The sequence below is a fragment of the Mobula birostris genome, chromosome 21, assembly GCF_030028105.1.
Source record: "Mobula birostris isolate sMobBir1 chromosome 21, sMobBir1.hap1, whole genome shotgun sequence".
NCBI lineage: Eukaryota > Metazoa > Chordata > Chondrichthyes > Myliobatiformes > Myliobatidae > Mobula > Mobula birostris.
Genome location: NC_092390.1, coordinates 21,249,322 through 21,277,158, shown reverse-complemented (window position 1 = coordinate 21,277,158; position 27,837 = coordinate 21,249,322). Strand labels below are relative to the sequence as shown.

The 27,837-nt window shown below is 45.1% G+C and overlaps 1 protein-coding gene across 4 annotated transcripts in view; it reads left to right on the top strand.

Moving 5' to 3' along the window:
• LOC140185668 (uncharacterized) overlaps positions 1-27,837 on the top strand; it is a 100,235-nt gene that overhangs the window by 58,593 nt on the left and 13,805 nt on the right. For 2 of the 4 annotated variants that reach the window (XM_072239142.1, XM_072239144.1), the window contains exon 7: positions 8,888-9,016. The exons of 1 other annotated variant lie outside the window; for it this stretch is intronic. In XM_072239142.1, coding sequence (XP_072095243.1) covers positions 8,888-8,984 — 97 coding nt within the window. In that variant the 3' untranslated portion in view covers positions 8,985-9,016. Of the gene's footprint in view, positions 1-8,887; positions 9,017-27,837 lie in introns of those variants that run through there. One more of the 4 variants, XM_072239143.1, reaches the window with a different exon arrangement.

Here is a 27,837-nt window from a genome sequence, read left to right as displayed (position 1 = left end):
CACTGCTGGTGCTGCAGTCTTCAGTCTCTGACTATACTCAGGGAGTAGAAGTGCAGCCAGGTGATCAGACTTCCTGAAGTAAGGGCGTGGACTAGCACGGTAGGCATTTTTGATGGTGGTGTAGCAATGGTCCAGTGTGTTGTTTCCTCTGGTATTGGAAGTGATCTGTTGATGGTAATTGCTTAGTGATTTTTTTCAGACTGGCCTTGTTAAAATCTCCCAAAACGATGGTGAAGGCATTAGGGCATGCTGTTTCGTGTATGTTGATCCCATTGTTCAGATCCTCTAAAGCCTGCTTGACATTGGCCTGAGGTGGAATGTATACTGCTACCAAAATGACCCCAGAGAACTCCCGTGTTAGGTAAACAAGATGGCACTTAACTGCTAGATATTCTAGGTCTGATGAGCAGAATTGGGACAGCACTGATATATTTGTGCACCAAGAAGAGTTGATCATGAGGCATACTCCTCCACCTCTGCTTGTGAGAGACTCTATCGATCTATACTGATGGTGTATAGTAAACCCGTCGATCTGAATCGCTGCATCTAGTATGGAAGGGGTTAACCAAAATTCTGTGAAACAAAGGACACACGTGGTCCTAACGCCCCTCTGCTTCAGCACCCTAGCTCTCGATCTTATTCACCAGAAACTGCATGATTGCCAGCAAGGTGGTCAGTATTGGGAGTTTAAAACCCCATTTCCTTAAACGCACTTGTAACCCCTGTCTGCAGCCACGCTTCTTCCATGGGTGCTTCCATCCACAGTCAGAGTTGTTTCCTTCAGTTTTAAGCAGCGATAGTTCGTTTAAACACATTAAGGCATCTCTGTGGACTGTACTGACCTTGGAAGCAGTCGTGCTTTTTAGCTGTGTCAGGCTGAAACGAGAATAGTTAATCGTATCCATTGGGAGTTCTGCTGCTACTGGAGTTGCCTCTAGGCGCCCCGGAAGTAATCACAAGAATAGTGTGTTGGTCAGGTGTATGGAAAATTGGTGTGTTTTGGACCAGATATATTAGGCTGGTATGCTTGTCCATGTGTATGTCAGAACAGCCGAATGGGTAGGTATGTGTCAGAATGAGTGTTTTGGCAGGACTGTCTCAAAGACTCCGTTTTGGGGTCATGTATGCTTGTAGACAGTGCAGTGACTCCCCACCCCCCCCCCATACCAGACTGTGATGTGGCCAATTAGAATGTTCTCCACAGTATTTGTAGAAATTTTTGAGTGTCATTGGCGACATATCAAATCTCCTCAAATTCCTCATGAAAAATAGTTGCTGTTGTGCCTTCCTTGTAACTGCGTCAATATGTTGGGCCCAGGATAGATCCTCAGAGACGTTGACACTGCAATGTTTGCTCACTCTTTCCACTTATGATCCCTCGATGAGGACAGGTGTGTGTGCCATCGTCTTACCCTTTCTGAAGTCCACAATCAATTCTTACTGTCGTTGAGTGTGAAATTGTTGCTGCCACGCCACTCAACCAGCTGATCTATCCCACTCCTGTACACCTCCTCATCACTATCTGAAATTCTGCCAACAATGGTTGTCTCATCATCAAATTTATAGATGGCATTTGAGCTGTGCCTATCATACAGTCGTGGGTGTAGAGAGAGTAGAGCAGTAGGCTCAGCTGGCAGCCTTGAAGTACGCTAGTGCTGATTATCAGCAAGGTGGTGATGTTATTTCCAATCCACACAGACAGAGGTCTTATGGTGAGGAAGTCGAGGATCTAGTTGCAGAGAGAGGTACAGAGACCCAGGTTTTGGAGCTTTTTGATCAAACTGTAGGAATGATTGTGTTAACCGCTGAGCTGTTGTCAATAAACAGCAGCCTGGCAGTAGTATTAGTATTGTCCAGGTGACCCAAGGCCACGTGAAGAGCCAATGAGATCGCATGGCTGTAGACCTATTGTGACAATAAGCAAATTCCCGTGGGTCCAGGTCCCTGCTAATGCAGGAATAGATTCCAGCCATAACCAACCTCTCAAAGCACTTCATCACTGTAGATGTGAGTGCTACTGGAAGATAGTTGTTAAGGCAGCTCACCCTGCTCTTGGGCATTGGTATGATTGTTGCTCTTTTGAAGCAGGTGGGAACTTCCAAGTGTAGCAATGAAAGGTTGCTACAGGCCTGTTATATTTTTCCTGCATCTTCTCCAGCACTGTCATTTCTTTCCAAGAGCAGACAAAACTCTGACAGAAGTTAGAGTTTTAGAATATTGGAATATAACCTCCCTGCTCTTGCATCAGTGCCTTGACCAATGAAGGCCGGTATCCGCTATGCCTTTTTAGGCATGTTATCTACCTGCCACTTTCAAAGATCTTTTCACTTGCACATCACGGTGCCTGTAAAGGAAGAAATGACCATGCAAAACAAACTGTGCGCCTCTAGAGGCCAGAGCATTCCCCACCTGGCATCCATAGGATGTCAAACTTTACTACTGAAACCAAAAGCCAAAAGCCATTAAGTCTTTGGCACAAAGAGGACAGTCTCAGAGACTAGTCTTGAAAACCATCTTACTACACCATCTTTAACCATTTTCACTTTGAAAATGCTAGCCTCTTTGATTTTCCTAATGGGGGTCAGCAAGAAATGTTGGGCCAGGAGAGGGTGAGCTGGCCAGCTTGGATCTTCCTGTGGCATGATCAGCCAGGTTGAGGTCATCAGGAACACCATTCCCTTGACTCTTCTGAACTGATCACCTGATACCTTGAATCCTGTTATATACATAAACATAGAATCTCCTTGTTTTATTAAATGTAACAGAAGCAATATCTTGCTGTCAGTAAAGATACTGACTGGATCAACAAATCCAAGACAGTCAATAGGCTGTTGATAATCGATAGCACACCAAGATGCATAAGGGGTCTTTCAGTATCTGTGACCAGGAAAGTAAGGGCGTCGGTAATGAGATACCATCCAAGCCTCAGACTGTGCTGCATAGGAGAGAGATCCTGTCCAAGATCAATACTCTGTAGATCTTTGGCTAGATATTCATGATTCTCAGCACTGTTGGGTGCGATTTTATTTAATCTGAGATTAGACTGCACTAACATGTCTTGCACTCCTTTCAGCATGCTGACGGTTTCTTCTGCACTAGAAAATGATTTAAGACTACTATCAGCATAGAAATGTCTTTCTATGTATCTCCATGCTTCAGTCCCGAATTCCTTCTCTCCCTCAATATTTGTCCTCTTAAGGTCATGGATTGGCACAGCTAGTGAGGGACAGTTACCAAATACATGAACTCTCATGTGGTACCCCAGAATCTCGTTGTCCAATTGGTGGTCATGAAACTATGAAAATCTGAGGTAGTCTCGATGATCTTCTTACACTGGGAAGCTGTGGAACTGTTGTTTGATGTCTGCCATCACTACAATGGACTCATATCTGAAGCACATGAGGGCCTTGAGCAGACTGTTGCTGAGGTCTGGATCCTACATTGTTCAGTGACGTGCCTTTGAACTGCGCACTTGAATTAAAGACAATCATATTTGTGCAGGTTTCGGGGGTGGTAAACCCCAAATATGTGCAAATACCAGTTTTCTTTGTTGTGATCTGGTAGAAGTGCTAACTCAGCATGATTATTCCTGAGAGTCTCTCCATAAACTCCACATAATGATCTTTCAATTCTGGTTTGCTTCTGAGGAACATGAGTGGACTGTGGGCTTGCTCTCTGTTATTTGGTAGGAGTTTTGGCGAGCAAAGAGCAAGGGGAACTGCACAATTTTTAACTTGTCTTTCTAAGCTGTTTGTTCACAGTTCGAAAGAAGACCATATCTTCGATGGAAGGTGGCAGCTTATAATAGAATAGAATATCTTTATTGTCATTGTTGTGGAGCAACGAAACACAGTTTAGCAGCTCAACATTTTGCAGCACGACGAAGAATATATACATAAAATAAACTCTAAAACCTCAGGAGTGCAGTCCAAAATTAACAATATATGGATGGGGGGGGTAGGACTATTGCCCACCTGCCATTCCTGGAAGTGTGATGCATTTAGCTACCGCCGTCTTAGGAGGGGGGCAGGAGAAGGGAAGGGGGTGTTATACATTTCACTGCTTCTGGGTAGAAGCTGTTAAGGAGTCTCTTTGTTTTCATCCTTAATGCTCTGTATCTCTTCCCAGAAGGTAGAGGGGAAAACAGGTGATGTCCAGGATGAGTGGGTTCCTTTGAAATACAAGTAGCCTTCTTTTGAAGTCTGCCAGTATAAATGTCTCTGAGGGAGGATAATGTTGTGCCAATAACCAGCTCTGCTACCCTCACCACCCGCTGCAAGTCCTTCCTGTTCTGTTCTGTGCAGCTGGCAAACCACACTTCCAATCATCTTCCAAGTAACAGAAGATCACCTTATCTAAATCTAGCTGTCAGGGTGCTTGATCTGCTTATATAGAATCTTCTCTTTCCTACGGATTCTACTCTCACAGGGTCTGAAATGACTTGAACACCTGCCTTCCAGGACGTTAGTCTTAAACGTGCTGACAGTGGGCTGATGAGCACCACCGAAGCAGATTTCACCCACTGTGACCCAGCCCAGGTCCAGCCATTAGCCATTAGGTGCGTTGTGCTGACCATTATGCTGTTCACATACCTCATGTGTGTGGATGGCATCTCTGCCAAGCAACAGGAAAATCTCAGCAGCAGAGTCGAGTGGGGGGATCTTGTCAGCCATGGCCTTAATATGTGAATGATGACGTGCAGATTCAGGAGTTGGGATTTTATTCTCTGTTGGTGGGAATATGGTCGCAATCAATGAGCGTTGGCAAGGGTAAGCAGATCTCCCTTCCTATTGACTCCATGGCAAATCCACTGGCTCTTCTTCCAGCAACTTCTGATGTTCCAAAGCAGGTCTTTAGAGTGTGTGGGGAAACAGAACTTTGAATATTGCTCAGCGTGTCCTTTCGGGTAGATGTTAGCTAGACATATTTTAGAACAGGATTTGCCTTGGACATCTCCCACATGACTTTGTGCAGGACGAAGTTGCTACATCTGATGGATGCTCTGCTGGCTCCCAGTTGTGCTCTGCTGCCGGTGTGCTGAAACCAGTAGTGGCCCAAGGTGCTGGTCCCTCATGTTGAGTTGTGCTGGTCACTGTTGCACTCTGTTGTAGTCTTTTGTGTGGTGAGGTGCTGACGCACAACATATTGAGTGTTCTTTTAGAAAGTGTCTTTGGTCTGCAAGCATTTTTTCTCTGAATCTCCCGCATTTCCATAAGGGGTGAAGATTCTCATGGACAGGGCATTGTCTGTTGGGGTTCATAATAGAATTTCTACTTCAGAATTGTTTACCATGATAGGTGTTTTGGTTTCCTAAGCTTTTGCTGGAGACCTCTCTTTGAATGACATCTTACCAGAAGGTGAGAGCATAAAACTAGGGTCATTTTGCACTTCTGCGTGGTGGCAGACAAATTTCATGAAGAATTAAAATGGTGGATGGGGGTGGGGGGCATGATGCTTTATTTTATAGTTGAACCCTTCAGTTATCCACTCTTCTTGGATATTGTTCAGTAGTCTCTCCACTGTAGAGTTTATTCCTCTTGCTGTGTTCCAGTAACTCAGTCCTGGTAGGTAACGCTCATTTTTTGCGGCTTGCAGTTCCAGCAACAAATCTGTAAACACCAGTAGTTTCCATGGTTCTTTGTGTGGGAGCTTTGGAAAATTTTCGAGTCTGCTGAAGAGAGATTCCTCAGTTGCCTCTGGAGAGCCACAGCATTTGTCCAGCCTCGCCACGACATATATAAACCCTTAGCTGGATTATTAATGTGGACTGTCCCGAACCTGCTTGCATGTTGCAGTGACTCCCCATCAAGCCACTTACAGAGAAGGTCGACCTCTTCACTAGGTTTGAGACTTGGTCCATCCATGGCATTTTAAAAGCTTGACCTCCAGGACAGAAAACTGGCAGACTAGTTATCAAACACTTATAGTCCTGCTATCACCAGGTCTTGACGAGCCAGATACCAAGCCAAACCTAGTGTACCCATGGCTCCTGAGTGAGAGCATTGCAGAGACGAGGTTGCCAAATGTGTGTGTTTGGATGGATGGAAGTTCAATCTGTCCATGTTTGTGTAGATGAGATTGGCATCAGTCGCAACTCTTGACTGAGGTTTTTGTTGTAATGGAATTCCGAGGGGAGCTGTGGATCTTTGCTGCTGGAGATTTTGTCTGTTAATACCTGGACTGTGTGAGGGTCATGTTGGCTGTGTGGTATGGACAGCTTCTCCTTGTAGAGCTGGAGCACTTTCTTTTTCATAGCCAAAGTGCATTTGGACATATTCTTTAGTAAGATGCATCGGCTGTTGTGACAGCAAAGTGTGACTAAGGCAGCGTCAGCTTTACACTCTTCCTTGAACACACTTAATGTAGCCTCTACACATGCTCTCTCCACGTCTATACGTGCTTTCTTTGTGTCTATACGAGCTTCCTCCATTTGCATATCAGCTTTGCATTTTGCATACACTGCTCTCTTTCTTGCCACTTCAGCTCAGGTGTGGGCTCGTGCTGCAGCTACATGGATACATTCAAGCATCGCGAAGATGCAATAGATGCACCACATTCTGACCTCACTTCCAGGTTTTGGCGATCGATGTTGCTCAGGTCGGAAACTGACATTGTCATCTACAGGGTTCAGACGGGTTTCCAGCCCATGTATAATGCCTTTGAGGACACGTTATCTTTCCAGCTTACTGCCCTCACAGTGCGTATGTACAAAGCTATGCAGCAAGTTAAGCATCTTCTCGAAAATCACCCGAGACAGAAGCTTTCTTCAAGGTTTTTAATGAGATCTTTCTTACAAAACTACAGAAAATTAAGTAAAATGCAGAGGATTCCAGATAATTGGTCCACCTGTTAATCGGAGCAGCCACTTGTTTGAACTAACTCTTAAAGAGCAGAAACTAATCAAGAAAATAACTAGGATTCCCTTCATTTATTTGGGACACTTTGCTGCTTAACTTGGGCAGCAGACTGTTGCACAACGGTTTCTAACTAGCGTCAGTCACGGCCATTAGACACTACACCATACTTAGAGCGGACAGTTTTTAAATAGCATCATTTACATGTGTTTGTGTTCAAAAAGCAGTGATAGTTGGTGAGAAATAAGCAGTGTGACATTTCAGAACTGTTTTGCTTACTGCCCTTATAAGCATTCACGCTTGTAAGTTCCAGAAACAACCAGGAGTGAAAATGAAACCATTTCACTACATCAACAAGTTAGGACCTATGAAAAATTTGATATTGGCAATCATCTTGAAAGTTACAATGAAAAATAAGATTTGGAAGATGCAATCATCAGAAGGATTGTATGAAAACAGTCCATTATCTACATTAGGTAGCTGAGCTGATTTTATTCACTTACAGTCAATCAAAAGAACAAGGCAGCGTACAATGGATTAATTCCTCCGTCGATAGCAAATAGGAATTCGTTCACAGTTTTATAGTACTTTAGTAGTACTGACAGTGTTCGAATTCATTCTGTTTTTCATTTAAATACATTATTTGTTAATCAGTTAAACTGTAGTTTGCCTTTTTATACCATTTTAACTACTTCCGTGAAACTTCGGCTATTGGGGCAGCTGCTTAACTGGGCCAAAATGGATTGGTCCTGATGTTTCCAAATAACCACTATACACATTAAGTTCAATACAGGACCATCGTGTGCCTGAATATACTAATGATTATTCTCATGATCGGTGTTTACCAAGGTAATAAACGTACTGTACATAGCACTCCAAAACTATGCCATGTAATCAAGAGTAAATAAACTTGTGGCAAAACAATAACATAATAATGATAAATGATAAACATAATACTTCCATTGAAATATATCTACTAAGTGTTTACTAATAATAACAAAAACTTAAGGCTCACGGATATTTCTGTTTCAAAGCCAAATAAAGAGAGGATGAAGAAGAATGTTTTTCCACCTTGTGCTTCAATCGAAACAAAATTAACCCACGCAGGAAATCATATAAAAAACAGTTTATGTACAGGAAGTGATGTTCATAAAAAGTGAACTGCACCTCTGGAGGCCAGAACACAATTCACTCCCTTTGACGTTCAGAATATGGTCTCCCATGTTTTGGGGAAACCAGACACTGATGGTGTCACCAGCTTGTGGATGGGTTCTTGCTTTAATTCTCCATCACACTCACACTTTGTCTGAGTTTGTCTCCTGCTCTGTTACAATGAAGCCCAATGTAGGTTTGAGGAACACCTCATCTTTCATCGGGGCATGTTGCTGCTTTCTGTGCTCATCATCAACATTTTCATCTGCAGGTAAATCTCTCCATCAGGACAATGTGCTTCAGAGATATTGTTTGTTGGATTGCTGTGTGCCAGGTGAGAGAGCTGGTTGGCATATCTGGCAGAGATAATCTTAGTTGGAGTGTGTTATTAGAATGGTGCATCAAAAATAGTATATTCCTAGGAGCGAATCTTGGAGGTGGTGAGGCGTGGTTGTGTCAGGGACTGTGTCATTGTATATTTTGATATATCAGAGGAGAAGAATCGGAATCAGATATATTATCATTGACATATGTCATGAACTTTATTGTTTTGTGGCAGCAATACAATGCAATACATAAAAAGTTGCTATCAATTACAATAGGAAATATATAAACAGTAAGTAGCGCAAATACAGAGTAAAAAGTGAGATGGTGTTCATGGGTTCATGGTCAACTCAAGAAATCTGAGGCAGAGAGAAAGAAGTTGTCCCTGAAAGAAAGTTCAGGTGGGGTGTTTCCAGGAATGGTCTTTGTGTCAGGTTTGGTTAGCCACTGGTCACCACAGGGGTTCCAAGGACAAGGTGAATCTAACTTAAATCACCAGGTCATGCAGATGGATCAGAATCAGAGGGTTCATTTTAACATTTTGTTTGAACATCTAGAACTGAAGCTGGAACGTGCAACACTCGAATGAAGGAGTCCATCTCTACCAGTGCATCAGGATGCAACAGCAGTTATGACTGGGACATTTCTCACTGACTCTTCGAGGATGTCTGGTAAATAAAGACTGGGTAACTATCAAAGTATAATGTTGTAGGAGACCAAGCCTTCAACTGTTCACCCTGTTTCCAAAGGCATGATTCATTCCCTGACACCAATTGCAAGTATACTAACACCAGCCCATCCATTCTACATTATGATTACTCTGTGAGAAAAGCTTCCTTGCTTGGCTTACGCTGAAAAACACAAGAGGTTCTGCAGCTGCTGGAAATCTTGAGCAGCAAACACTTGATATCCTAATGAAGAGTCTCGGTCCGAAGCATCGACTGTTTATTGCCCCCCCCCCATAGATGCTGCCTGATTTGATGAGTTCCTCCAGCATTTTGTGTGTGTTGTCTCATACTGATAGATGTATCTCCTGAGTCTGATCAAAGAGAAAGCTTACCAGCATTAACTCTCCTCATAATCTCAGAAAATATCAAGAAGATCAACAGAAAGTGCTGGAAATACTCAACAGGCCAGGCAGCATCACTGGAGAGAGAAACAGAAAATTGTGGGTGGGACTAAGGAGAAAGAGGGAGAAGAATGCTGATGGTTTCAGTGCAATATCATGTTGTTCAGTTTTTGTGCCTGGATTGACGTTCTCCTAATTCTTCTGTCTTTGCTACAAAAAGAATCCTTTCACACTCTGACTACTTTATGTGATAATGTTCACTTTAAAGATACTGGCTGAATTTTATGGCCACTGCATGTCCACCATTTCCTAAACCATCTGACCATGTTACAGGTCTGAGCCTGGACAATGAGGCCAGAAATTTAATTTAAGCTGATCTCTCCCCACTTTTATATCAGTTAGAAGCGAAGAGCATTTCCCATTTACTGAAATGTACAGAAGTCATTTGGTATTTCTGGTGTTATGTTCCTGGCCAACCTAATAGGATAGTACTGTTCTCAAGCTTCAAAAGCTTTATAGGTTTTGGTGAACTTTGGTCTATGAGGACACAAGTAGCAGTAGGGGAAGTGGAGAGAGCTCCCCCTAGTCTCTGTCTCTTCCTGATAACCTCAGGAAGGAGATTGGGCATGAAAAAGGAGATTGGGCATGATTGGTAATGTGGGAAGTGCTACAGTGGAGGATAAAAACAGTGATCATAGGGACTTCTGGTGATATCTTGGCACGTTCGGACGCAGGGGCTTCTACCAAAGGTCTTTTATAAACATATTTTTTACAATTGCAATACCCTGCTGGGCATTAGGAACTTAAAAGTTCTGCAGGTCAACCCTATGAATGTGTTGCTCGTTGGCAGAGAAACTGAAGCAGCTGGACTTGGTGTGGAGCATGTTGCTGCCTGCGTCAGAGAGGCTTCGGACTCAGTGCACAAAGGTGGTGTGCAGTCTAACAGTGAGTGATTGTCTTAGATGCTTTTCTTGCAATCGCAAGACCCTGTTGGACAGCAGTCCCCAACCACAGGGCCGCAAAGCATGTGTTACTGGGCCGCAAAGAAACAATATGAGTCAGCTGCACCTTTCCTCATTCCCTGTCACACACTGTTGAACTGCCAACTGTCCCGTATTTGCCGGGACATCGCGTGTATTGGGCTAAATTTGTTTGTCCCATACGGGACCGCCCTTGTCCCGTATTTCCCCCGCTAAGGTAGAGCGTTCCTACAAAACCTTTTGTGCTGAAATGGTGTAAAGCGAAGAAGCAATTACCATTAATTTATATGGGAAAAATTTTTTGAGCGTTCCCAGACCCAAAAAATAACCTACCAAATAACACATAAAACCTAAAGTAACACTAACATATTGTAAAAGTAAGAATGATATGATAAATACACAGCCTGTATAAAGTAGAAATAATGTATGTACAGTATAGTAAGGAAGATTAAGCCAAAACTGATTTGTGGAAAAAAAATCAGCACGTACGCGCATGTGCACGTCACGCATGCGCACACAGGTGCCCGTGCAAGGCTTCATGGTCATAGTTGTCTTTCCTGGGGTAAACACAAGTGTCCCAGGATTTGACTGCTACTTTTGTCCCTTATTTGGGAGTGAGAAAGTTGGTAACCCTAACTGTAAAAGACATGTCAAGGTGAGTTTAACCCTACTTGAACACCCCCCCACCGGTCTGGTCTGCAAGAATATTGTCAATATTAAACAGGTCTGTGGTGCAAAAATGGTTGGGGGCCCCCTGCTGTTGGACATTGGTAATGTGGAATGCTACAAGTCCAGTCCATTGGTTTATTGGAAAGGCCAATGGCAGGGAAACTGCATGGCCTGGTCATAGTGAGTTCTCAGCCTCAAGCTGCAGTGTTGCCTGTTTCCAGCCACCCATGAGAGAGGCATTGGAGTAGATGTCGGAGCAATGTGGCTTAGTGTCCATGCTGGAGTCAGTGCTGCCCTCCAATGTTCGCCTGGTGGGTGACAAGATGTAGACTGCTGCAACTTTCATGGACTCAGGGACTTGGACTATATTTTTTTGTATGGCTGTATTTTACTGTTATCTTATATGTGCTATATGTGCTTTGTGTTGTTTATGACTGTTGGTATTGTGGTTTGCATCTTAGCCCCAGAATAATGCTGTTTCGTTTGGCTGTATTCGTGGGTATTCATGTATGGTTGAATGGCAATTAAACTTGACAGGGAAGGGGTTAAGGATGCAGGAAAATAGTGCTTATACAGTATAGGGTGGGATCAGGTTATTAATGTGCTCAATGATAAAGAAAGCCACTCGCTTGCTTTGGTTCATGACCAAAAGCAGAAACTTACAAGCAGCTCTTCTTCCCTCACAATGTAATTTGTAACTAACCTTGGAATTCCTAGCAACACACACAAAATGCTGGAGGAACTCAGCAGATCAGGCAGCACCTATGGAAAAATGTACAGTCGCCGTTTCAGGCCGAAACCCTTCAGCAGGAGCTGTTCAGCGAGTCCTGCAAAGGGTTTCGGCCCAAAACATCAAAATCTTTTCCATAGATGCTGCCTGGCCTGCTGAGTTCCTCCAGCATTTTGTGTGTGTTGCTCAGATTTCCAGCATCTGCAGATTTTCTCTTGCTTGGGATTCCTAATCAGGATCACATAATTCCTGGAAATAGCCAAACAATAGTTCTGAAAAGTATAGATCAAAATAAATGCAGTTCCACTTCAGCAGATGAACAGCATCAGCACAATCAATATATTTGGATACATTCTGCCACCTAGAGTACATGCTGCAAGCCTCAAACTCACAATCACTTCGTGGCAGGAAAACAGATGAAATTACATATGCTGGAATCTGAAATCAAAGCATGTATGCTGGAAGAAATCAGCTGGACCAGCAGCATCTGTGGCAAGAGAAATACCAGCAGCACACATAAAATGCTGGAGAAACTCAGCAGGCCAGGCAGCATCTGTGGAGAAAAAGCATCGACTGTGTGTGTTGCTCGGATTTCCAGCATCTGCAGATTTTCTCTAGTTTGTGATTTGAACACTTCCAGCAGAATGTGTGAGCCTGCAGATTTCAGGATCTGCAGTCTCTTGTGTTTCCAAAATACCTGCAACACGTTTGTTTGTTAATTTAACGTTACCATGCAGATGTTACATTTTTATTAAATCTTTACACCACTCGTTGGAAAACAATGCAGGGTGCTGTTCAGAAACAAGAGAAAATCTGCAGATGCTGGAAATCAAAACAGGAGCTCAGCAGGCCAGGTAGCACCTAGAAAAAGAGTGCAGTTGACGTTTTGGGCCGAAACCCTTTGGCAGGACTGGATAAAAAAGTTGAGGAGTAGATTGAAAAGGTGGTGGGGGGAGGGGAAAGAGAACCACAAGGTGATCGGTGAAACCTGAAGGGGGAGGGATGAAATAAAGAGCTGGGAGGTTGATTCGTGAAAGACAGAAGGCCATGGAAGAAAAAAAAAGAGAGGAGCACCAGAGAAAGGTGATAGGCGGGCAAGGAGATAAGGTGAGAGAGGGAAAGGGGGATGGGAAATAGTGAAGGGGAGTGGGGAGGAGGGCAGTACCGGAAGCTTGAGAAATCGATGTTCATGCCATCAGGTTGGAGGCTACCCAAATGGTGTTGTCCCTTCAACTTAAATGTGTCCTAATCATGACTGTGGAGGAGGCCATAAATGGACATATTGGAATGGGAAGTGGAATTAACGGGTGGCCACTGAGAGATCCCACTTGTTCTGGCAGACGGAGCATAGGTGCTCAGCAAAGCAGTCTCCCAATCTACGTCGAGTCTCACCGATATACAGGAAGCCAAACTGGGAGCACCAAACACACTATCTGACCCCAACAGACTCACAGGTGAAGTGTTGCCTCACCTGGAAGGACTGTTTAGGGCTCAGAATGGTAGTGAGGGAGGAGGTGTAGGGTCAGGTGTAGCACTTGTTCCGCTTGCAAGGATAAGTGCGGGGAAGGAGATTAGTCGGGAGGGACAGATGTCCACTTGCAAGGATAAGTGCCAGGAGGGAGATAGATTATTCAGATTCTGCTCTCATTTCCCTGATACCTATTTTGATTTAGAGGAAGCTCTCTGCCATAGACTTGAAATGGTCACTCTTTTCCTGTCCCCACAGACACTGTGCCACCTGTAAAGTATTTCCAGTGTTTTGTTCCATTTCTTATTTCCAGCATCTGTAGTTATTTGTTTCTCACAGGAAGCTAACATAATCTTTCAACTAGATCTATTGCCACAAATACTTCCTGCCCCCAGGTACCTTCTCATAAATAAAATGGCTCAGCTGAAGTATCACACAGCTCCATGAGAATGATAGGTGAGTAGGGACACTTTTGGGACATGTTGGCACCTATTACTAGAGTCCTATCATCTCAGCTTGAGATAATGGACGATTTACCAAGATTCAGTGTTATATATGCATCTCCTCTGATGATAGTGAAGCCTCAGTTTTGGGGTGTCCTTGTTTGTGTACATGATAGTCTGAACACCTCTCTGATCAATCTGGCTTTCTGTGATCAGCTGGAGTGCAGCCACAGTAAAGGTGTATACAAGATTGATTCATTGAGACCTGTCATAATCCCTGCATCGTTGGCACCCTAACACTTCCATCACACTCTATCCAGCCTTGAATGTGAATGCAGCATAACAAAGGATAGCCCCATCAAACTCATCTGACAAACTCTATTGATGAACTCCAGGAGCAATGTGACCCAATTCTGGCCCTGAACATGATTGAATTGCACTTCCGATACAAGGACATGCTCATTTGCAGATCAGTAGTGGAGGGAGTACATTCAGATTGGAGGATTGTGACTCGTGGTGTCCCACAAGAATCAGTTCTGGGACCTCTACTTTTCGTGATTTTTATTAACAACCTGGATGTGGGGGTAGAAGGGTGGGTTGGCAAGTTTGCAGACGACATAAAGGTTGGTGGTGTTGTGGATAGTGTAGAGGATTGTCGAAGATTGCAGAGAGACATTGATAGGTTGCAGAAGTGGGCTGAGAAGTGGCAGATGGAGTTCAACCCGGAGAAGTGTGAGGTGGTACACTTTGGAAGGACAAACTCCAAGGCAGAGTACAAAGTAAATGGCAGGATACTTGGTAGTGTGGAGGAGCAGAGGGATCTGGGGTTACATGTCCATAGATCCCTGAAAGTTGCCTCACAGGTAGATAGGGTAGTTAAGAAAGCTTATGGGGTGTTAGGTTTCATAAGTTGAGGGATAGAATTTAAGAGTCACGGGGTAATGATGCAGCTCTATAAAACTGGTTAGACCACACTTGGAGTACTGTGTCCGGTTCTGGTCGCCTCACTATAAGAAGGATGTGGAAGCACTGGAAAGGGTACAGAGGAGATTTACCAGGATGCTGCCTGGTTTAGAGAGTGTGGATTATGATCAGAGATTAAGGGAGCTAGGGCTTCACTCTTTGGAGAGAAAGAGGATGAGAGGAGACATGATAGAGGTATACAAGCTATTAAGAGGAATAGATAGAGTGGACAGCCAGCGCCTCTTCCCCAGGGCACCACAGCTCAATACAAGAGGACATGGCTTTAAGGTAAGGGGTGGGAAGTTCAAGGGGGATATTAGAGGAAGGTTTTTCATTCAGAGAGTGGTTGGTGTGTGGAATGCACTGCCTGAGTCAGTGGTGGAGGCAGATACACTAGTGAAATTTAAGAGACTATTAGACAGGTATATGGAGGAATTTAAAGTGGGGGGTTATATGGGAGGTAGGGTTTAAGGGTCAGCACAACATTGTGGGCCGAAAGGCCTGTATTGTGCTGTACTGTTCTATGTTCTAATGGAGACGTACAGCAGGACACTCAACACACTGCATTCCTGCCAACTATCAATCAATCCATCTATATTGATCCTGTTTACTATCATTTGGCCTTGCAATTCAAATGTTTTATTTAAAACAAAATATTCTTGGAAGAGTATCTGGCTCTAGCTGAAACAATTCTTCCACATGCTCTCTCTGATCCTCTTGCCCCGTACCATAAACTTATGCCACCTGGTTATGGGCATAGTGGAGAAATGTATCTATCTATGCTCCTTTCAGGTCCCCCAAGGAAAACAAACCCAGCCTATCCAGTACCTTCTTATAACCAAAATGTTGCATCAGAGACCCTAGGAGAGAACGGCACAGGAACAGGCCCTTTGGCCAAGGATATTGTGCCAAACTAATTAAATGGCTAAACCAATTCTTTCTGCCAATATAATATCTATACCCCTTCATTCTTTGCACAGTCACATGCCACTCTGAAAGCATCCTAAAAACCTCTATGTTCCGTGCCTATTCTGGTATCTGTCCCCCACTTTTCCTTCGCTACATCGACGACTGCATTGGCGCTGCTTTCTGCACGCATGCAGAACTCGTTGACTTTATTAACTTTGCCTCCAACTTTCACCCTGCCCTCAAGTTTACCTGGTCCATTTCCGACACCTCTCTCCCCTTTCTAGATCTTTCTGTCTCTGTCTCTGGAGACAGCTTATCCACTGATGTCTACTATAAGCCTACTGACTCTCACAGCTATCTGGACTATTCCTCTTCTCACCCTGTCTCTTGCAGAAACGCCATCCCCTTCTCACAATTCCTCCGTCTCTGCCGCATCTGCTCTCAGGATGAGGCTTTTCATTCTAGGACGAGGGAGATGTCTTCCTTTTTTAAAGAAAGGGGCTTCCCTTCCTCCACTATCAACTCTGCTCTTTAACGCATCTCCCCCATTTCACGTACATCTGCTCTCACTCCATCCTCCCGCCACCCCACTAGAAATAGGGTTCCCCTGGTCCTCACCTACCACCCCACCAGCCTCCGGGTCCAACATATTATTCTCCGTAACTTCCGCCACCTCCAACGGGATCCCACCACTAAGCACATCTTTCCCTCCCCCCCTCTCTCTGCATTCTGCAGGGATCGCTCCCTACACAACTCCCTTGTCCATTCGTCCCCCCCATCCCTCCCCACTGATCTCCCTCCTGGCACTTATCCGTGTAAGCGGAACAAGTGATACACATGCCCTTACACTTCCTCCCTTACCACCACTCAGGGCCCCAAACAGTCCTTCCAGGTGAGGCAACACTTCACCTGTGAGTCGACTAGGGTGATATACTGCGTCCGGTGCTCCCGATGTGGCCTTTTATATATTGGCGAGACCCGACGCAGACTGGGAGACCGCTTTGCTGAACACCTACGCTCTGTCTGCCAGAGAAAGCAGGATCTCCCAGTGGCCACACATTTTAATTTCACATCCCATTCCCATTCTGACATGTCTATCCACGGCCTCCTCTACTGTAAAGATGAAGCCACACTCAGGTTGGAGGAACAGCACCTTATATTCCGTCTGGGTAGCCTCCAACCTGATGGTATGAACATCAACTTCTCTAACTTCTGCTAAGGCCCCACCTCCCCCTCGTACCCCATCTGTTACTTATTTTTATACACACATTCTTTCTCTCACTCTCCTTTTTCTCCCTCTGTCCCTCTGAATATACCTCTTGCCCATCCTCTGGGTACCCCCCCTTGTCTTTCTTCCCGGACCTCCTGTCCCATGATCCTCTCGTATCCCCTTTTGCCAATCACCTGTCCAGCTCTTGGCTCTATCCCTCCCCCTCCTGTCTTCTCCTATCATTTTGAATCTCCCCCTCCCCCTCCCACTTTCAAATCCCTTACTCACTCTTCCTTCAGTTAGTCCTGACGAAGGGTCTCGGCCTGAAACGTCGACTGCACCTCTTCCTACAGATGCTGCCTGGCCTGCTGCGTTCACCAGCAACTTTGATGTGTGTTGCTTGAATTTCCAGCATCTGCAGAATTCCTGTTTGCCTAAAAACCTCTATTGCATTTTGCCTTTGCTACACCTTGAGCTGCATGTTCCAGGCAACTACCACTCTCTGTATAAAAGACTTGCCCTGCGCATCTCCTGAGGACTTACCCCCATCACACCTTAATTGCATGCCCTCAAGTTTTTGACACTTCCAACCTAGGAAAAAGGTATCAGCTGCCAACAGGATCTGTGTCTCTCATAATCTTATCATCAGATCTCCCCTCAGCTTTTGCTTCTCCAAGAACAACCCAAGTTTGACTAATTTCTTATCAAGTCAGCATCTTGGTAAACATCTTCTGCACCTTCTCCAAAGCCTCAACATCTTTCCTATAAAGGGGCGACCAGAATTGAATGCAATAGTCCAAATGCAGCCTAGCTCAGTTTTATAAAGCTGTAACCCGACTTCTTAACTCTTGAACTCAGTACCCTCAATGAGATTTGTAGGAAATTATTTCCTGCTTGCTGCACCTCCAACGGTGCCCTTAGGTCAGTTACAGGGTCATCAGCCACGGACCACTGCTCACTGATGTTTCGCTCCCTTAGCCTTGGTATATCTGTATATCTCCTGGTGGAGGAGCAATGGCAGGAATGTCTCCCTGCCACCCCCCACCCCACAGTTTCAATGGGATTAGTCAGTCCCCCAATTTCTGTCTTTCCTCCTCAGCCACAGCCAAAAGCTACCCTTTTCTGCCTCTTAAGCCAAATCTCTGGTGGCGCTCCTGAGCCTCGCTCCAGTCAGTGCCATTTCACGGAGCAACCTTGTCGTAGATGCGCTGACGAAGCTCCAGCATCCTACCTCCACAGGGTAGGTGATGGTCCTCCAGCCACCATCCTTACAGTCAGCTGCCAGGTCTGAGTACTTCAGCCTCCTCCGCTCATGCACAGCCTCCACTGCTTCCTCCCATGGGATGGTTAACTCAATGAGGAGGACTGCCTTGGCCGCTGTGAACCACAGGACTATGTCTAGGCTGAAAGATGTGGTGGTGATTTCCGTGGGGAACTGTAGCTGTCTACCGAGATCTGCCCTCGTGTTCCACTCCTTGCCTGTGGACAGGAGCCCTGAAAGAGTTATTGGGTGGATGCATTCAGCGCTCCTACCAACCTTAACAAATGGGATGAGTTGTCGTCCTGCTGGGGAAAGGCTGCTTCTTGCATCCCGCCTGCAGGTCTCTAGGACCTCCGCCAGCTTCTTATTTAGGGCCTGGTCATGCCACCATCTGTAGTGCCCTTTGCATGGTGCATCCTGCCAGGATGTGTTGGAGGTTGGCTTTGGTGGTATCACACAGAGGGCAACTATCCTCACTGTGGAGCCACTAGTGAAGATTTTGGGGACAGGGCGAGGTATCATAGGTTGCCCTGATGAGGAAGCTGAGTCTGGCTTGTGGGGCCTTCTACAGATCCGACCAGCTGAGTGACCTGTTGATGGAGCTCTCCCATGTTGTCCATCTTCCCTGGCGGCCATGTGCCACTGCTTTCACGCTGTAACGCTCCTGCTCTGTCCTTGTCACCTGCTCCACTACCACGGTTTCCTCTCTTTCTTCGAGGTCTTGGACCAGAAACATACTGCCTTCCCCCAACCAAGTCCTGCAGTCCAGCCTGGAGCCTGCCACCAACCTCTTGATGCTGCAGCCTGCTAATGGTCTGGTTGACTTCAGCTTGAGCTTTCCGTTTATGGCCAGTCTAGACTGGGGTATTAGCACTCATCACCAGCGGGTCAGTGGACTCCCTCAACTCAACGACCAGTCAGGTTTTCTCCTGCTGGTACCCCAGACTGATGGATCTCAGTGGCAGCTACAACTTGTTCTTCCCGAAGAAGCCAGTGTCCAGGAAACACCAAGCCAGCCCCAGCCGTTTCTGAACACTGGTCATCCTCCTAGCCACGACAGAGAAGAAGGTTTTCCCCTCGACACTCAGCAGTGCAATGCTCCTGAACTGGTTTATAGAACTGGATTTCTGCTAGTTTTTGCCACTCTGATGGGATGCATTGGTTTCTCCAGGCACATCTCATTAGGTTCCACAGGATCTTTAACACACGAGGGCAGTTGTTATAGAGCTTCCAAGGAATTCCATTTGGATCTGGTGATGACGCTGACCTTTCCTTTTTGATGACTTCTCTGACTTTACTTATCTTGGTTGGGGGAGGATGGATGGATGGATGGATGGATGGTTGGATGGTTAGAGGAGCTTGATGTGGAACATACCCTGGTGATCCAAGGGGACTTTCCTTTCTGCATCACCGTGCTGGCCCCTAATGGGGTGACCAGAGTTGAATGCAATAGTCCAGATGTGGCTTAACTCAAGTGTTATAAAGCTGTAACGTAACTTCTTAACTCTTGAACTCAGTACCTTGACGAATAAAGGCGAGCATGCCATATGCCTTCCTTATCCGCTATCAACCTGTGCAGCTGGTTTCAGGGAGCTAAGGACTTGAACCCCAAGATCACTCTGTACCTCAACACTGTTAAGGGTCTTGCCATTAATAGTGTACAAGTCCTTTACATTTGATTATAGGATTCCAGTTAACTGGAACACATCAGGACCAGTACATATAGGCCCAATTAAGCGGGTGCCCTAGTTAGCCGAAGTTTCAAGGAAATAGTTAAAAAGGTATTAAAATGACAAACTGAGTAACAAATTATGCATTTAAATGAAATACAGAACAAATTAGAACACTACAGTACTATAAAATTGTATTAGTTCCTACTCGTTATCAACAGAGAAATTCATCCCGTGTACACAATGAAAATCAGTGCAGACATCTAGTATAGATAATGGGCTGCCTTCATACAATAGATAGATAGATATACTTTATTAATCCCGAGGGAAATTTGGTTTCGTTACAGCCGCACCAACCAAGAATAGAGCGTAAATATAGCAATACAAAAACCACCAACAATCAAACAACAAAATACAAACTATGCCAGATGGAAAATAAGTCCAGGACCAGTCTATTGGCCCAGGGTGTCCGACCCTCCACGGGAGGAGCTGCATGTTCGATGGCCACAGGTAGGAACGACCTCCCGTGCTGCCAAGTGTTGTATCATGGTGGAGTACTATCAACAAATGCACCCTTCAAATCTTCTTTTGCATTGTAATCTTCAAGATGATTGTCAATACCTTCAAATTTTTCGTAGTACCTAACTTGTTGAAGTAGTGAAATGGTTTCCTTTTTACTCCTGGCCATTTCTGACATCGCCGAATGAATGCTTTAAACCACAGTAAGCAAAACAGTTCAGAATTGTCTGAATTGTCCTGACAAAGGGTCTCGGCCTGAAATGTCAACTGTGCTCCTTCCTATGGATGCTGTCTGGCCTGCTGCGTTTCACCAGCATTTTGTGTGTGTTGTTTGAATTTCCAGCATCTGCAGATTTCCTCGTGTCAGAATTGTCTTATTGCCTATTTATGCCAACTATCAGTAACAAAAATCACTGCATTTTGAACACAAACACACGCAATTGATGCTAATTAAAAACTGTTCGCTCTAAGCACAGTATAGCATCTAACAGCCCAGAAGTGCATGCGACTGACACTAGTTAGAACCTGTTCAGCAACTGTCTCCTGACCTAATTAAGTGACATAGTGTCCCGAATAAACAAAGGAAACCCCGGCAATTTTCTCAATTAGTTTTTTGTTCTTCAGGAGTTGTCCCAAATAAGCAGCTGTCTCAATTAACCGATGGTCCAATTAACCAGAATCCACTGTATATCATAAACAGTGGAGATCACACTATATGTCTTTGACCTCCACCAGGAATAAATCCCATCGACGAGTATCCTCTGTCATCTATGGGCAAGCCAATTCAGAATACAAATGGCTAAGTCCCCATGGATTCCGTGCACCTTAATTTTCTAGATGAGTTTACCATGTGGGACCTTGTCAAACGCCTTACTAAAATCCATGTAGGCAACATTCACGGCTCTCCCTTCATCAATTACCTACATCATCAAACTCAGTCAAGTTAGTAAGGCACGACTTGCCCTGCTGATTGTCCCTAATTAGAATATGGTGTTTTGAATGCTCATAAATCCTATCCTCCAGTAACTTCCCTAATAATGAGGCAAAAATAGCCCATCTTTTGTTTCCAGGATTATCCCTAAATTGCTTTCTTGGATGATGGAACAGGTAATGTTCCAAGCAGCATCCCGATCAAAACAGATAATGTTCCAAGCAGTTCCTCTGCACTCCCTCCAGTGCAATCAGTCTTTTCTGCAGTGTGGTAATCGAAGCTGCACACAATACTCCAGCTCTGTCCACATACAAGTGCCCTTCAAAAGATGCTCTTGATGCATTCCGTACAAAATAATCTAGCAGTGCGTTCTAAAGGGATAGAAAGTGATTTTAAAAAAAATGAACTAAAACTCCTCATCAGCTGTGGATTCAGTGGAAAGGTAGGAAGCCCAATACCAGACCAGCCAATCACCTAGCTGCTCAAGAAGCCAAAAATGTCCTCATGGATTGAGGGTTATTGATTAAGAGGAACATGGATTTCTCTACCTTCCAGTAATTTCTCTCCCTACCTCTTTCCTTTTTTTTCCGTTCCCCATTCTGGTTATCCTCTCAGCCCTTCTCTTCTCCTCACCTGTCCACCACCTTCCTCTGATGCCCTTCCACCTTCCACATTTCAGGCAGAAACGCTTGTGTCCTGCTGAAGGGTCCCAGCCCGAAATGTCGACTGTACTCTTTTCTGTAGATGCTGCCTGGCCTGCTGAGTTCCTCCAGCATTTTGTGTGTGTCACCTCTAACCTTGCAACCCGTACTCCTTACCCTTCACCCACCTTCTTATTCTAGCTTTGTTCCCCTGATGAAGTGTATCAGCCTGAAACATGAACAATTTATTCATTTCCATAAGCACTGCCTGACCTGCTGAATTCCTCCAGCATTTTGTCTTTGTTTCCCTAGATTTCCAGCATCTGCAGAACCTTTTGCATATATGAAGGGTTGGGTGATTTTTTTTAATCCATGCTGAGCGTGGTAGTAGCAGAGGAAACTCACAGCCTGTTAGGAATTTTAAGGGAGAAGCTCCCATCTCTTTTAATAAGTTCTTGGATTTGTATCTGGAGAACTTTGATCTTGTATTGGAAGGTGGGGAGGGAGGGAACGTCTACTCAGACCATGAGAGGCCTGCGTCGGGCATTTTCATGCCTTACAAGGCGCAGATTGGAAGTCTGTGTGGGGTGCCGCTCCTCGCACAGACTAGAGCAATGTGTGATTAAGTGGCTTGCTCAAGGGCACAAACATGCTGCCACAGCTGAGGCTCGAACTAGCGACCTTGAGGTAACTAGATGAACACTTTAACCACTTGGCCACGTGCCCAACACATTGGAAGGTGGGTTTAGATTTATTAACTCATTTATTGACACGATGGACTGAGTAACTCTGTGTATTCTTTAATTCTATTCTAATTCATCCCATTTACACAGAAGAAGTGTAACCAGTTTGCTTTAACTGCACCAAATTCAAATCAAGCAAATAACAAGCAGTTGGCATGGACAGTTCAAGAATGGATAACTTTTTTTTATTCCAAAATTAAATTCTTTTCAGTAATATATACACAGGAAATGCAATACCGTCAGTACTTACTCTCTTTACATTCAATGTGTCAATAAATCAGTACAATCAGTCTACCGTCAAACCAATACATTCTACTTACTATGTGTCAGACCCATTAATGTTTGATACATGGATGATGGAAAAATGGACGGCTATGTAGGAGGAACACACATAAAAGTTGCTGGTGAACGCAGCAGGCCAGGCAGCATCTCTAGGAAGAGGTGCAGTGGACGTTTCAGGCCGAGACCCTTCGTCAGGACTAACTGAAGGAAGAGTGAGTAAGGGACTTGAAAGTTGGAGGGGGAGGGGGAGATCCAAAATGATAGGAGAAGACAGGAGGGGGAGGGATGGAGCCAAGAGCTGGGCAGGTGATAGGCAAAAGGGATACGAGAGGATCATGGGACAGGAGGTCCGGGAAGAAAGACAAGGGCGGGGGACCCAGAGGATGGGCAAGGGGTATATTCAGAGGGACAGAGGGAGAAAAAGGAGAGTGAGAGAAAGAATGTGTGCATAAAAATAAGTAACAGATGGGGTACGAGGGGGAGGTGGGGCATTAGCGGAAGCTAGAGAAGTCAATGTTCATACCATCAGGTTGGAGGCTACCCAGACGGAATATAAGGTGTTGTTCCTCCAACCTGAGTGTGGCTTCATCTTTACAGTAGAGGAGGCCGTGGATAGACATGTCAGAATGGGAATGGGATGTGGAATTAAAATGTGTGGCCACTGGGAGATCCTGCTTTCTCTGGCAGACAGAGCGTAGGTGTTCAGCAAAGCGGTCTCCCAGTCTGTGTCAGGTCTCGCCAATATATAAAAGGCCACATCGAGAGCACCAGACGCAGTATATCACCTAGCCGACTCACAGGTGAAGTGTTGCCTCACCTGGAAGGACTGTCTGGGGCCCTGAATGGTGGTAAGAGAGGAAGTGTAAGGGCATGTGTAGCACTTGTTCCGCTTACACGGATAAGTGCCAGGAGGGAGATCAGTGGGGAGGGATGGGGGGGACGAATGGACAAGGGCGTTGCGTAGGGAGTGATCCCTGCGGAATGCAGAGGGGGGGGGAGGGAAAGCTATGTAGGAGGGAAGGGTTAGATTGATCTTAATGTAGGGTAAAAGGACATAACATCGTTGGCCAAAGGGCCCGTACTGTGCCGTACTGTTCTATGTTCTATGTTTCTTCTTTAAGCAGTACCTCCATGACTTGTTACATCAGATTCAGCCCCTCAGGACCTTAGACAGTGGACCATCCCCACAAAGCCCTTGTAAGAGCTGCACTGAGCCCCACTGTGGCGTCAGTATCTACCCCTATTGCCTGGAATGTGCCCGTTGGCAGCGTTTCCTTACCGGTATCTCGTTGCACTTTGATCTGCCTTACAAACCTCTGAGTTGCTAATCCTATGCTGAAGGATACACTGAAGCCCGGGACAAATAAAACAAGGGCTTTGTGGGGAAGGAATGTAATCTGAGATGCTGCTGCCATTTCTTTATAACCTGAGAGCTGAATGGAGGTCAAGAGGGAAGAATCGTGAGTTACGTACCTTTTTTTTAACTATCACCTGTCGCCCAGCAGGAATACCGGTTGGCTAGGAGGAATTCTTGCGTGACTATGTTTTCTTTACTCGCTAATTTTGACATGCTGCATATGTTTTGCACCGTGGCCCCAGAGGAACACTGTCTCATTCGGCTGTGCCCATGTATGGTTGAATGATAATTAAACTTGATTCGATTTGATCGATTTGGTAATTTCTTCAAATACTGAGGAACAGATCAGGAGGGGGATTTTGGAAAGGTGCAAAAATAACAGGGTTGGTGTCATTTGGGATTTCAATTTCACTAATATTGATTGGCATCTCCTTAATGCAAAGCTTTAGAGGGGACGGGATTGTTAATTGTATCCTGGAGGGATTCCTGACTCAACGCATAGGCAGACTGACTCGGCCATACCGGATCTGGTGCTCAGCAATGAACCGCCGGGTCAGGTGTCAGATCCCTCAGTGACAGAGAATTTTGGATACAATGATCACAAATTCCTGGCCTTGGAGAGGGATAGGGGCAAACAATATGGGATAATATTTAATTGGGGGAGAGCGAGTTATAACGCTGTTCGGCAGGAACCTGGGAGCATAAGTTGGGAACTGATGTACTCAGGGAACTGCACAACAAAAATATGGATGTTATTTAGGGAGCACTTGCTGGGGATTCTGGATAGGCTTCCCACGCATACATGAAGAACAGGCAGATGGCCAGAGTGAGAGAAAGAACTGATCAGGGATAGGAAAATATGCCTGGAGTCAGGGGGAGGTAGGGCAGGACCTTGTTTAATATTTTGCTTCAATTTTGACTAGTAAGACAAACCTCAGCATTTGTGAGGATGGTGTAAAACAGACTGATATACAGGAACATGTCAACATTAAAAAAGATGATGAACTTTGGAAAAACATTCGGATAGATAAGTCCCCAGGGCTGAACAGTATATACCCCAGGTTACTATGGGAAGTGAGGGAAGAGATTGCTGTGCCCTTGTTGATGATTTTTACATCCTCACTGGCCACAGGAGAAGTACCAGATGATTGGAAGGTGGCAAATGATATTCAAGAAAGGGAGAAGGGATAACCCTCAGAATTATAGACCAGTGAGTCTTACTTCAGTGGTGGGCAAACTGTTGGAGAGGATTCTTAGAGACAGAATTTATAACTATTTGGAGAAACATGGTCTGGTTCTCCAAATACTCATAAATATTCATAGTCTGGGTGTATGGGGTGTCCAGGGAGGGGTAGCACCTCCGGTGAAATGGCTTGTTATGTCCATTCTGGGGCAGCCCACTCACTTTTGGTCCCAACCGGACACTCAGCTCTCACCTGTGGCTCCAAGTAGCTGTCTGCATGTGACAGCAGCCGCGTCCCAGCACACCGCTTTGACAGGCAGGCTAAACCAGGTGAGGGTAGCCAGCAGCCTCGTAACCTGGTGAGACAGTGAAATCACCTCCGGCACACTGAGCAAATAAGATCTGCAGAGATATCCAACGGCTAGGAAGGAGGTACTGCAACACACCGTGGAGTGCGAAGGGCTTGACAAGGCACAGAAGACGTCATGGTCATCCGCTGCAACCAAGGAAGACCCCGGTTTGTGATCTGTGTTTGTACCACTGGACCTGGACTTCCGAGCTTGAGAGAGTGGAACTGCCCCAGTGGAACAGCCTTTCCTCTTTAAAAACTCTCCCACACAGGTTTCTGTCATCATTGGATATGATGGAAAGCCACCAGTCTGATTGGAAATAGTCGGCACTGCTTTATGAGAGACAGGTTCCTCATGAGCCTGTTTGACTTATTTGAGGATATGACAAAGCATACTGATGAAGGTAGAGTAGTGGATGTGGTGTATATGGATTTTAATAGGACGTTTGATAAGGTTACCCATGGAAGGCTTATTCGAAATTCAGGAGGCACGGGATCCAGGGAAAATTGGATGAGTGGTAATGGAATTGGCTTGCCTATGAAGGCAGAGGGTGGTAGTAGATGGGGAGTATTCTGCTTGGAGGTCAGTGTGACCCGTGGTGTTACACAGTGATCTGTTCTGGGACCACTGTTCTCTGTGATTTTAATAAATGACGTATATGAGGAAGTGGAGGACTGGTTTAGCAAGTTTCCAGATAACATGAAGATTGGTGGAGTTGTGGATAGTGTGGAGATTGTTATAGGTCGCAATAGAGCATTAACAGGATACAGAGCTGGACTGAGAAATGACAGCTGGAGTTCAACGCAGAAAAGAGTGACATGATTCAATTTGGAAGATGAATTTGAAGACAGAATACAGGGTTTAAGGCAGGATTCTCAGCAGTGTGAAGGGATAGAAGGATCTTAGGGTCCATGTACATAGATCCCTCAAAGTTGCCGTGCAAGTTAATAAAGGTTCAGAGGTTCATTTATTGTCAAAGTATGCATGTACAATACAACTCTGATACTTGTCTTCTCCAGATAGCCACGAAATACAGAAAAACCATGGGGGTTGTTGAAAGAAATGACATCAACTCCCCCCATACCCGGCACAAAAAAGGAAATGAAACAAAACTCACAAATCCCAAAACCCTCCTCCCTCACAAAGAGAAAAAAAAACAGTGACATAACACCAAATTCCCAAACCCTCCCCTACAGAAAAGAACAGCGACAATAGTATCAAAACCCCCGACCCCCTCTCTCACACACAAAAACTAACAGATCTCCCAAATAAAAAAACACCAAGAAGAAAATCGGACCCCAAACCCCCAAACACCCCAACTCACAAAAACTAACATATCACCCACCCACAAATCGGCCACAAGAAAGAAAACACCCAAAAACTGAAAGAAGCCAATATAAAGTACAGTCCAACAATGACATAAATCTCAGAATATCGAAAACATCTTCCTGTTAGCATTCGAGGAGAGTGGCCGCACAAACTCAGTCCTTTGTGACAAGTGAATGGTATGCTGGGTCTGAATGCCACATCCGGTCCAAACACCGCCAACCTGACTACCAACTGTCGATGCCTCTGTGGCCTCCATTGAGAGCAAATGCTGACCCCCTCCGTATCCACCTTGATCCTTCAAACTTCCTCAAAGCTTTGAAATGGAGTTATTCATGACCCCATACCCCATCTCTGGTCTTTTCCACCAATCATTTTGTGTTCTTAGTCTTCTTTGGGTCCCCGTCTCTGGTCTTCTCCATGAGGCAGCTCCCTGGACACAGCAGAGCGCTGGATCATTCAATCAAATTCCAAACTGCATGTCACAGGCTCCAACGGTTTCTGTAATAAAATCAAGACGCAAAGAGTGAGCAGAAGGTGTAGAGAAAGTGAAATATTGAAGAGATTAGCTACCTGGAAGATGTCACCCTAGGAATCATTGTTCACTCGCCTCCTTCAGTTTTTGGGTGTTTCCTTTCTATGGCCAATTTGTGGATGGGTGATATCTTAGTTGTTGTGAGAGAGAGGGGTTGGGGATTGGGTTGTTAATAAGGCTTGTGGTGTGTTGGCCTTCATTAGTCAGGGGATTGAGTTCAAGAGCCGTGAGGCAAAGTTCAAAGTAATTTTATTATCAAAGTACATAA